At 37.8% G+C, this 13,104-nt stretch overlaps 2 protein-coding genes across 6 annotated transcripts in view; both read right to left on the reverse strand.

Moving 5' to 3' along the window:
* The window catches only part of LOC310903941 (uncharacterized protein), a 216,787-nt gene that overhangs the window by 139,067 nt on the left and 64,616 nt on the right, over positions 1-13,104 (reverse strand). The window lies entirely within an intron of this gene.
* LOC310903942 (uncharacterized protein) overlaps positions 4,692-13,104 on the reverse strand; it is a 181,878-nt gene continuing 173,465 nt past the window's right edge. The window contains exons 5-6 of the mRNA XM_083848044.1: positions 10,270-10,456; positions 4,692-8,962 (exon numbers count right to left, since the gene is read on the reverse strand). Of these exons, the coding sequence (XP_083704170.1) occupies positions 8,773-8,962; positions 10,270-10,456 (377 nt within the window). The 3' untranslated portion in view covers positions 4,692-8,772. The remainder of the gene's footprint in view (positions 8,963-10,269; positions 10,457-13,104) is intronic.

Here is a 13,104-nt window from a genome sequence, read left to right on the forward strand (position 1 = left end):
CTACTCTGGTGGTGGTTTTGTTATTGTTGGTTTTGATTCTTTATTTTCCAACCCTTCCTTGAAGGATTTAGTATAGGCAATACTGGAAACAGGATGCTGGACCAGATGGAAGCCAAGTCTGGTCCAGCATGGTAATTTTTACAGGCATCAAGGATTCTGGGCTGGGAACAAAAGTGGTTTGCAATCTTCCCTTTCATGGTTTGAAAAGACAACATTTTTAAGAGACTTGAACTGAGTGGCTCCACCAGCTTGCTATGTGTCTTCCCCATTTGGACCTACATCTTTAATTTATTTTGATGTAATGTAGAGAACTTCATTGTGATTGATAGCTTCCTATTGTCATTGAACAGTGGTAGTATATTATCAGGAAGAGTTTTCTGAGAATGCAGTGCTATTCTGTCATAAACCACCACCAGGAAGCTAACACTCAGGCATGCATTGTAAAGTTTATTTAAAAGAATCAAAATTTCTTAATTGAGACACAAAATTCATATGCGGAGCTGGAATAAGGATCATCATGGATGCTGCTCAGAGGGGCCCACATAAGTACTATAGGAAAAAATCATGCACTGAAGTTTTCATGTCACTGAATGATTGCATTGACCTGGGAATCATGAATTTTTAGAAAAGGAAGAAGAGATGAGCTTTCTCCTTCAAGCCCACAGCAGATTTTGCATATAGCTATATAAGTATTAGGAAAGCATGTATAATCATATATATTTACCTATACAATTTTTTGGTATAACACTGCTTATATGTTATGTACACATACACATCTTTATATCCATAGGTTATAACCCTATGTATGTACTATATAAAATTAGTTTCAAACAAAGAAAGTGAAAAGCTTTGTACAGCATAAATCTCTTTATATGTTTACTGGCAAAACAGTGTGTACAGTGAGATTTAATATTGAAAAAGTATTTAAATGAATGCCCTAACTGAGGTGTATTATATATTGGTCTACAACGATGGCACTAATATAGAGATAAGAGGCATGAGCAAAATAGCTGTGCTAACTTTGCTTTTTAATAAATCTTTGTATGGGGAAGGAGGAGGGAAGGAAAGGATACAGCTGAAGGTAGGCAGCCCCACTTCTCCATTGGAGAGCATGATTTACCTTTTTTCTGTCTGCCTGAGTGATTTCTTTGTTCACACACGCACAATAAACTCTGTCCTCACCTGCCATTGGCTGCCCAAATGCAGCATGTGTCACTGAACTCCAGCTTCCTTGGTCCTAGCATCTTCAGTATCGTTTACTGATATTTTTGACTAGGGATACTGAAGTGGTTTTCTTGTTCTCAGTGCATGTACTAACTAGATCATTGCTGCAATGAAGAAATCCTGTTAGTTCTATTTCAATCTCCTCACCTCCCCACCACCTCCCAGCCAAACTCCCCAGAAGTTCTTTATCAGCTCCAGCAGTTGTTCATCACATAATTTAGAACACTCTCTTTTCAAAGTGGAGTTATGAAAGTCGGAGTTATGAAAGTAGGAGTTTGTCCAGTAGACTTCCCAGAATAGGCTTGTAACTCTCATGAGAGCACCAGCACTTGTGAGCCTTATTCTCTGGCAGGCTCAGAAATCCCTGCTTACTGTGAGGCTGCTCCATGTGGTACATCACTGAACACCACTTGTTCACCACCCCCCCAAATTTTCCAGTCTTCAAAGTATCTTTCAAGATGGGAAAACATCTCCAAAAGTAAGATGAAAGTCTGGAACTTGCAGTCTTCTGCATTCAGCAGGAGTTTCATTTCTTCCAATATCATGAAAATAAATGAATAGATTTTGCAGGTTGAAACTGCTCAATACACAACTCAAAGACATCAAGCTAAAAATAGAGCTTCAATTGCAGTACTTTAAGCTAAGTTCATCCAGCATTTCTGAATTTAGGAAATGTACATTATTTAAAGGACGATACAGTGAAGCCTGTTATAAGTTAATAAAAACAGATTTGAATTGACAACATGGGTCTCAACCACCTAATCAAAACCAAGTCCTTTGCCGATATAAAGTAGTATCATTCTGTTGACTTTTCTGATTTTTGTTAGCTGAGGGTACAGTTCATACAGAACTTCTTTCAGTGTATCAACTTGCTAAACAAAATCTATTTAGAAAAACCAACAGACATCAGATATTCTTTATTATGAGGGCAGTGAGGCCCTGTCCCAGGCTGCCCAGAGAAGCCGTGGATGCCCCATCCCTGGCAGTGCCCAAGGCCATGGGGCTGGGAGCAGTCAGGGCTGGTGGGAGGTGTAACTGCCCGGGGCAGGGGGTTAGGACTAGGTTAGCTTTAAGGTCCCTTCCAACCCCAACCACCCTATGATTCTATGTTATTTGCACTTTAGAAGGATCCCATTGACATTCTACAAGCACACACTTGAACAGTACATTTATTTAAAATTGATATGCAGCTGCAATGGAATGGAGAGTTCACTAGTAGAAGTCAGAGCTCCCAAACTTCCTATACTTGCATATAAATCTTCACAAACATCAACACACAAATTACATGCTAAAAAAACTTCATCCTTCAGCTTTACAGAAACACAATGTTGGTTGCATATAAGGATTATTTGATTTAGGTGCCTGGGTACAAAGGGTGAACTCAAGAAGCAAGTACTCTGGAGATGCTCTTCAACAGAGAAAGAAGAGAAAAGTAGTACATGAAAGCACCTGAGCTCTGTTTCCCCCATGACTACTGATGTAGTCAACAGTGCTCTCAGCAGCACAAGCATAAACAAAACCCTGGAGGAGTTACTGTAAGCCCAACCACGCAAAAGAGCAGGAGAGAAAAGCTTTTCTCTTCTCCAGGAATGAATGCAGGTCCCTAATACAGTCTCCCAGATTATAAGGTTACACTTGAAACAGAACATTCATAGCAATAGTATGTTCCTCCAAAGACCATGTTTCTGATTTTAAGATGAGTAAGAAATTATCAGCAATATGGCATATGATGTGCTCCATATAATGTCTTTTTGCTTCTCTTTAATTTATCAAGTTCCATTCTTGGATGTAGCATACCAAATCCGTAAGCTATACATCACTGAATGTTAGCATAGATTTATTGATTTCCACTAAATGTTTATATTTAATAGAGCATGAATTGATGACAATAATAATGTTGTTTAGAAGAACGCCAGCATAAGCATGTCAGCAAGTCCTTTAGATAGTGATAGCAGATCTCCAGTGCATATTGCTACAGCAGGAATTAACCAGATCTTTCAAGCATTCAGGTTTGAAAGAGTTCTGGACACATGCAGTGTAGTGCATACTTATCCTCTACTTCATATTTTTGTATTTATATCTCATTTTAAAAGCAGAATATCAAATGCATGAAACAGATTTTTCATCTATAGATTTGCAGAAAACATCATAGTTCATATTCAGTAAATCCTATACAGGTTTTCCACAACCTAGATGAAAATTCTGAGGCCCATCTAACCCACTACCCCAGTTCATTAAAAAAAAAAAGTATAGTATTATGAACCATAATTTTATTAGATCTCAAGCAAAGAAAAATCCCTAATAATTATTTTCTCTCCATATGTGTAGCTGGAGTAGAATGCTTTGAGTCCATAAAGAATCATCAGAGATAACTGAAAAAACAACATGAAGTTTACATTCTGGATCTGTAATTCACAAAATAACATTCAGCAGTGAAAAAAATCCATTAAAATATTTAAAGACTTAAGATTCCTTAAGAACATTAGTTTGGCAACTCTGAAATGAATGAAAGGGCTTGGGTACAAGACACACTGCCAAGCTGTCTGGGTTTGAATCAAAATTTAAAATACTAGTATTCTTTTACCCAAAACTTTGAGATAAAACTTGAAATGTAATCCAATTCATACACTGAAGAAATTCTATGAAGAGAAGTATTTAGCAATATCACTATGATTTTGAAACCCTAGCAGTAAATAACACTTCTAAAAAGCAAATATTTTGGTGTAACTTACACAGGAGAAAAACATGTAGTAAACCTAGCCTGACATTAATTTTTTAGAAGTTTTTTTCTCTTTTCTTACCTATCTTCTCTAAATACAGTACTTCAGAGAATTCTTGACTTTCTCCTCTTTGCTACACATTAAATTATACACCAAAGTATTTGTTATGGTTTAAACAAATCAATATTTTTCAACCTGTTGCCTCACCAGGAGGCTGAGAAAACTATCAAGCGTTTTCTAAAATACAAAAAAGTCAGCAAACATTGGTTATTTCATATGAGAAGAAGGGAATATCTTGTCATTACCTTCTTCTAACATGACTGAATGCTCTACAAACTAATGTGAGTAGAAAGAGATGGAGTAGAAGTTTTTCAGACAGAAAGGATCCAGGAGTGATTTAGGGCTATGTAACTTATTAGGAATCTATAACTCAAAGTTCAGATGAATTGGATTCTTTCTTTTGTTTTATAGGTCTCACAGATTTGCATCTAATATTTTTTCCACCAATCAACATGAAACCTGAGCATTTGACAGTTTTCAGTGTGTTCATCCCTCCAAAATGTTACTTTTCTGCCCAGTTTACTGATGAGGAATGAAGCATAGATATAGCAGAAGACATGCCCAGCCATGTCTTCGACAGACTAAAGTTTTGAACGGAGGTCAAGTCTTAAGCTTGATCTGGTCTTCAGTAGAACCTCCTCCCCCCTGCCCCCCCCCCCCCCCCCCCCCCAAAAAAAAAAAGGGATTTCTCCCACCAGAACTTCAGAATTTAAGGTTTTCTAAATGCCATTATTCCTAATCCAGATAAAACAACAACAAATCATTTTATCAAACAAATAAAGAAGGACTACAGAATGAAAAGACTCTATGCACTCCTTGTGGGTTAGTATCTTTCATCACAAAGTAGGTGGATACCCAGAGAAGACAAGTCCAGGTGGCAGAAGCCCTTTGCCTCCATACATAAGGATCTGAATTTCTACCTCTTGAATGGTAAAATGCCAAGTCTGGTAAAAACACAAGTATGAGTTTTCATTCTCTAGCTGCTTTATGTGCTCTGAACTCAGACCAGCTAGAAGGCTGACCAACTTAAAAGCAGACAAATCATCATCATCACAACCCTAACAAATCCTGTAGCTACAAGCACAGTTCTCAGACAAATGAATATTCTGGAAGTAAATGCACTGCATAATAAAAATGCACATCCCAAATGGTGCAAGATGAAACTGGATTCCTTAATAAATCCATTCTGTCCCAATTTATGTCAATGATTTGCATATAATAAAATTGTCTTTCAGCAAATAAGTGAAAGTAATAAACCTGTCACGTGCAAAAACTGACTGCTCACTAAGGCTCTCTGGCAATTTGCTCACACAGAGGCAGATGCTCTGGTATAGCACACTAGCTGCAGGAAACATTTATCTGTTGTGTGATAAGCGGGGGAACCAGAGAGTAAAGATTACCACCTTTGATTTTACAGCAGGCTAAATATTCATTGCAGAAGAAAGGAAAATGCCCTTTAAATAATTGATGCATTTGATGCTTGTTTAAAAATAATCTGTGTATCTAAAATTATTTGAATTAGAATACAATTATGTTTTAAATTGGCCTAAAAAGGTTAAAGGCTGTTTTCAGAGCAGAGGAGGAGATTAATAAACTGAATATTTACACTAGGCACTTATTTTCTACAAAATGCTTTGTGTTGGTCATATTACTTAATGAACAACTAGAGAATATCAAAGAGCAATAATCAAAGAGTAATAATCTACACAGACAATATTTTAGACTATAAAAATGTTTTTAAAATGTTAGTCGTCATAGGCCTTAAAATACTCATGCTCTCAGTATACCTATTTTACAAATGGTTAAACTGACACATCTACCCCCAACATCATGCTAAACCCCTGTTCCTATAAGATGTCCAGTAGAGTCCTTTCACTTAGCCAACAGGGTATTTACACAAAGCGTTTTGTGTGCTGTGTCAAGCCTTGAAAATGACACAATATTACATGAAATAAATGAGTCATGAGATCTACTTTTTAAGGAAAAAAATGGAAAAATACTAAGGAAACACAGCTGGTACTGTTCCCACCTCTTTCCTTCTCCATGCCTTGTGACCAGAAGGCTGCTTGGAAGACAGTTCATACAAAGATGAGGTATGAGCATTGACGGTGTTAAATCATACAGACAAAAATGTTATTCATTTTGATACTTAATTTCCAGTGATGATTTTCTCCTTAAAATATTCTATTAAATCATGTGGAGTGAAACTAATTTGGAAAATGATAGTAAAAGTTCTGCATTTCTGAGGTTTGATCAAATAAGAACTGAAAACTTGTGGGTGTTCCTACCTTCTTTTCTGCTCTCCTCTCTTAAAAAAAAAATAAAATAGCATTTTTTTAAGCTACTGTTGAAATACAGACTACATTCCTGAAAGCATATGAATTTCTTACACTTAAATTCAAAGGGCATTAGAAGAACAGCAGACTTTCACTTCAAACTCCTGGGAAGTGAGATTTTTCAAGGGGTATGAAGTGATAATTACCACAGATTATGCAACTATTTATATGGCTATGTCCAGCCAGAAAAGCAAATTTTCAACATGCCTGCTCTTGATGTACTATGGGTAAGTGCGCCTCACAAGTCGGAAAAACAAAACAAACCTATATGAGAATCCCCTCTTGTTAGTAGTGAGGAACAGTTGCTTAAACATAAGGAGCTGTCAGAGTAAAATGAAACATTTTTGCCTTATCAGAAAAGAGAGTCAAAACTGATCCTGTCCAGGGTACATTAAAATCCTCAAACTCTCCCATTCAGAGCTGAAAGTGGCATTTATATGTCTATATAAATATATATTTTTTAAAATGCACTTTCTTCTGTAAAATTTATTTCCTGCAAAGCTGCTATACTTAAACATATTGACATCATGTTTGTAGCATGATGTATAATCTTTCATATTACCTGTACAGTGTAATATTTGTATTATTGGAAGTTAAACCCAAAGCAATTAAATTCATGTGTGTTACTGTGATTTCTCTCTTCTGGTTATAATGAAAAAATAGGTCTCAGCTCTCCAGAGCTTCTCAGGTTGTACTGTTGTACATCAGCAGAGAGTTTAAACAGCCCTGTTTCAACACAACACTAAGAAATAACAAGACTGTTGATATTGTCTCTTCTAGCCATTCTCCTCTGAATTTGCACTATGCCCTGCTAGAGCTCTTTCTCCAAGTGACTGAAATAAGTACCTTGGGGTAAGAAACAAGCACCAAGCTCTAGGACACCAAGGCACACAAGTATCATCTCGTGTGAAACATTTTGTTTGCATCAGGCTTTGAGATCACCCTCCATAAGCATTGGGGTAATGAGCTTCTCTTCAATATTGTATATGCTGTGTGGTTTTTTTTGTTTGTTTTTTTTTAAAAAAATAAAAGCACACAGATTGGATCCATTTCACATAGCAGCTGGGTATCTTTGAGAATGTGGCCTTCGTATTATCTCTATACTAGTTACTGAGATGGGGTCCACAGGAGACTGGTTACTGCTCCTAAATTCCTTTCCAGACCCAAGTGCAAATTACAAGTCTGCTTGCATCTGCAACAGCTGGCTGCAGCGCCTCTGGAGTCATGCGGAAAATAGATGCTACAGCATCTATTTCATTTTCTCTGCTTAACCCTTCTATTTCCCACTGTCACCCACGGGATACTCGTGTCACAGAAGTCGATGCATTAACTGTTTTTATAGAATCTATAAATGCCTAGCACATCCTTTCACTGTAATTCCTGCTATCCTCAGGCAGAGTTTCAGACTGCAAATTTGCTCTTTGTGCTGCCAGTGGGAGGCAAAGTGAAATAGGGAACCCACCTGAAATTTCTAAGGCACGTTTGGACAAATCTGCACTCTTGTGAGTTTGACTTACAAGGATCTAGTCAAATAAAAGGGGACTCGTTTATTTTAAAAATCTTGCCTAATAAGCTGCACCTTGATGCAATTTATGTCATGGAAACAATACACAATATAGCTGGAGACTTTAAGGCATTTTCTGAACAGAATGATGGAGAATAGTATCATCCGCCACTAGTACAAGCAAGGAAAATTTTCATTCAATTTAACAGAGTTACATAGGTATTTGAAAAATTAGATCACAGTCTATTTCCTGAAGTGCTTAAAACCTCAGACTGTGAATCTGCCTTATGTGAATAAATAGTTCCTATTGTGAGCACCTCTGTATTGCTGAGTGATTCCGTAGCTGTTGCTGTAGCTGCAAGGGAACAGTTTATACCAAGATTAGCTATTAGATTGCAGTAGCTATTAGCACACAAACATGAGGAGACTCAAAAGTAGATACTACGCACATCAGAGGGATACACAGAAATGGGGAACGCCTAAAACAGAGTTATACCATTGTACTGAGACTATATTTGTTTTCATTATAAATTACTTAAAAAAAATGAATTAATTAGATTGAGATTTCAGAGATAGATTTCAGAGATGTCACACAATGCTTAAATTGACAAATAAAATTCCCTCTACCCTCTGGTCCAGAGGTGTATCACTACCCCAAGACTTTGGAGTTCCACATTTGTGATATTGCAAAAACAGTCACAAATTATGAACTATAACTGCTAATCAATTCTATTCGTCTCAAAAAACCACACCTGACCATTGTAAGTCTCCTTTCATGTATTGACTTAAGTGGTGTTATTCCATCTTTGACAGTCAAAATTCAGCATCAGATTATGAAGCAAGAGCTTCTTCAGCAAATGTAAAGAAATCTGAAGTAGTTTTGTGTGTTCACACTTTTTCTTTTGTTCTGTCATCTGACATACAATGGTCAGCCACAGTCATTGACACATAAATTCTTCAATGTCATGTCTCCCTGTGCTGCTAGCCAGCACACACTGGAGCTGGACAAATGGCAGAGGAAACAGTCTCCAGGCATCTTCCACCACTGTGATGTTTGGTGGTGGTTGGGTGAGGGGGTCTTCCTCCTGCTAGAGTTTGACATTCCAGAGCTTTTTGGCCTGGCAAGTATAAACGAGTAGACAGAGTAATTATAGTGCCTAAAACTTTGAAAACTCTTTCTTTCTGAAAAGATTTTAGGCTAAACAGCTATTTCTGTTCTTCAAAGAACAGAAAGGAAAGTAGAGCTGTTCTTCACAGGTTATTCTATGGGTTTTGAGCTCAGAAACATCAAATGCTGATCCTGAGACTCTTGTGTTGCTAGTTATGTTTAAATCCCTAGTCCAGTAGCCCACAACGTGTCCTGACTACATTGAAATGACTCATAACAATAAGGTTAAATGAAGTGCTCATAACAGGTGCCAATCCTGGTAACACATAACACAGGCAGAAGAGACAGAAGGATTAACACCATTACATGAATGTTTTATACGTCTGATAACATTATGCAGCCCTTTACTAGAAGCCATTCAAATTCTTAGAAGCAAAAGCCTAATAAAATGGGGATGACCCCATGGCCTGAAGAATAAGCAGCATAATGAATGATTCGTTCAGACTTTTATCAATTACGGTTTCATTTGCTAAAGGTATAAATTATGATCCCAGCTTCATAATGCTCAGTGGAAGTTTTGCACTGATTACAGATTCCCAGTTTGTATGTTCTCAAAAGAAAAAGGAAAGCAGAATGAATCCTTCCTTCCTGGCCCCTGAGCAGTAGCTGTTACGTATGAGAAAGGGGGGGGGTGGGGAAAGGCTTGGGGGAAAAGCATACTACATGCAAACTGCATATATACCAGCTCCTTAAAAGGCAAACTTCAGTGGATTCTGAGCCAGTCAAAAGGTTTCAGGATCAAAAGGTTTGTAACCCTGAAGTGAGAACAAGGATTCACATTGCTAAACTCTCACTGATCTCCTACTGTCTCTTTCAAGTGCCTAGGAACGCTGTACTTTAACCTCTGGCATTTCAGCAACACTTCTCCACAGGAGCTTTCAAGAAACAAGCAGAAGTCACATGGACTGCCACTGAGATAATAGCACTTGATTTACTTCCACGCTTAAATTGTTCTCTGAATCAGGGGTATCACTCATTGTATCAAGCGGGTCTCATAAAGCAGTACAGCTATTTTCAGACACTCCAAATTCAGCCTCAGTTTTATGTTAAGCTGTCCTACACAGCAGCTGGCGCTGCACAGGCCCCAACTCAGCGCTACACGCAGGCCCTCACAGCGAGGCCTCTGCAGAGGCCGCACTCTGGCTTTGGGCAAGAGAGGGGGCTTAGGCTCGCAGTAGGTAAGCCTTTAATGATTTTGACATGGTTTACCAAGGGAGAGGAGACTGGAGAAGAAAAAAACACAATAAGCCAAATTACCAAAAACAGCAACAAAAAACACTCCACGACCAAACAGTCCTTGAACTGCAAACTGTTGGCGATTTGTCAGCTACTGTGGGCACAGTTATCCTGTTGCTATGCCTTCCCTCAGGCAGCTGCTGTGGGCCTCTGTGAAGCCAGGAGGGAGAATTCAGCTGGTGTTCAGTCTGACACGATGTGGCTGTTACTGTGTGGTAAAACAGAAACAAATGGTGAAGTAGTCAAAATTTTATGGCTGAACAATAACAAATAAAGCACACAGACCAGATCCTCAGCTGGGGGAAAAAAAGTAGAGCCACAATGATTTACACCAGCAGTGTCTCACTCTAGCATGGCTTTTAATCAGTTCATCAGAATTGAGTTTAACGTAAAATTAAAGCTTGTCACTAGAAAAGTAGCTGGGTTTTGCAAACAAGGAATGTTTTTTTTTTCCATAATTGATATTCTGCATCATCTATCAGCTCTCACAATGGATTTGTATTACATTTCCTTGTTCTTTCTAACAGGTATCCCAAATTACAGTTCTTAAACTGAATCACATAGGGCTAGAACTGTGCCTACAGACTCCAGTCCAGCATTCCTCAGAACTGCAGGATGTATTTCTTAAAAGGAGATTTTTATCCAAAATAAGTAGTTTTAGTAATCACTGCTGTAATGCTTATTCAGGTATAGTTTTTAATAACCTCAGTGGTAAATAGCTATGCAACATAGTGTTGTGTCAATATGTTCTCTCATCCACTATTTTTAAGGATGATTGATTTAATAGTGGGGGGATGTTTTTGTAAAGGAAGTAAAATATATGGGGAATATATTCTCCCATAACCTCCTTGACTCTAAATTTAATACACAGATGTAAGCACACCTGGTTTCTGCTGGGAATAAGACCTTGAGCATCTCGTGAAGAGGCATTGGGCCAGGTCCAATAAAGGACTTCACTACCTACAATTTAGGCACTGCAAAGTCTGTTCTTAAGGAATTTGTTCCCAAAGTGAAATTCAAGATCATAAGAGGCTTTCTACACATTCTGGGAAGCATCTAAACCTCCGCACACTAGTGCTGGTCAGAACTAGCCAGTAGGAAACATTGAGCACAGAAGTACCTCTGGTTTCCAAGATTATTTCCCATCTTTTTCCAAGTACTATTACAAAATGTAAAAAACGGTCTTACTGGTGGGGCTTGCCAGCAAGGACTTGCTACTTCCACTTGGGTACTTTAAACCCGAGGCTGTCCCTGCTGGTTGTTCCCCTTTTAAATATTGCATAACTTACTGCATAGTGACCTAGATTCAACAAGATAGAAGCAGAGTAGTTCTGGATACTAGAAATGCCTTAAAAGAATGCCCTATTTGGACACAAATAGCTGTTAACTTAAAGGTAGGGCTCTTCCCTGAAAAAGTGTTAAATGTCTCCAGTTTAAGGACAACGATAAACTGTACTGTTCAGTTTTTGGGCAAACAGCTTCAGCTATTAGATGTTGCCTAAGGGAAGACCACTACTTCCTCTCTAATATGAAGAAAGCACTACTGCAGTGGGTGAGAAGTCTGTTGCTTTCAGTGTATCTGCTGGACATGGAGCCTGCTGTGAGATCAGAGCTTTCACACACAAAATTAGGTGGTGTCTACACAGAAGCTGGATCCTTGGTCTGAGACAGTTTCAGGCATATAAAGTATATGAACATAAGCACCTGCTAATTTTTATTTATTTATTTTAACCAATAGGAGGCACAGGGGAGAGCTATCTTCTGGATAGTGATGCTTGGACTTTCAGTTTTGGTCAGGGACACCTGAAGCATGAATTAAAGCCATGGTTTAAACACCTTGGGGGGTAGAGGGAGTGCATTTCCTTTTCTCTCTCTTTTTTCTTCTTTTTTTTTTTTTGAAGTTGTTATTAATATGTAGTCCCTTGCCATATTAATAATAAATAATACTGAAACAGAACTTCCTCCTCTGCAGCTATTTGCAGGCAGAGCCCATTGTCAGTATCTTACTCAGGAACTCATCTGTTAGAATTTTGTCTTTCTGAATGCTCTGATTGGGGATCTTATTGTTTGGAAAAAAAATAGCTGTCATTCTTCCAAGTCAGTTCCTTTATTATTTTTGCTCATCATCCGTCATTACTCAACAGCATATGTGATCTTAATATATAAAAATGGGAGGCCCTTCACATTTTTAGATTAAATATAGATCTGTGCAAACAATGAAAAAAATGTCTACTGACATCTTATTCAGTCAATAGATGTGGTATAACACTGCCTAGCTAAGAACATAGAACAGGTGCAGGACTAACATTATTGATTTGATGTATTTTATTATAGGATTATGACCCAAAATCTGCTCATTTTTCCAATATGTGGATAGTACTGTAACACAGCTTTCCAAACTAAATTAGGAGAAATCACATTAAGACTAGGTCCTTTAGAAACTTTCCACTTATGGCACCAGAAAGAGATTCAAAATGAAGCTACGTATAACAAAATGTTAATGTCAAACCTATTTTCAAAAACTATTTATGGTTTGGCCTCATGATTTCCAGCGCATAAATATTAATCACCCTGATAACCAAAGCTTTCTATGAGTATCAACATTCATATATCCTAAATTAGCGTTCTCCTTTGAGAATGTACATCTTTCTCCATATTTTCCATTACAATTGCTAAGGTTATGCTCTTATAACAGATGCTGGAGAAGGACAATAGGGGGATTCTATAAGGAAAAGAATCTATTCGGATCTTATTGGTAGATTGGAATGTTTTGTAAAAAAAAATCAGAAGACTATAAATTGTATTCCTCTTAATGATGTATTAAAAGTAGTGTGTCACTTTTAGTATCTTTCCAAC

Source organism: Anser anser, assembly GCF_964211835.1.
Source record: "Anser anser genome assembly, chromosome: 9".
In the NCBI taxonomy this organism is placed as follows: Eukaryota; Metazoa; Chordata; class Aves; order Anseriformes; family Anatidae; genus Anser; species Anser anser.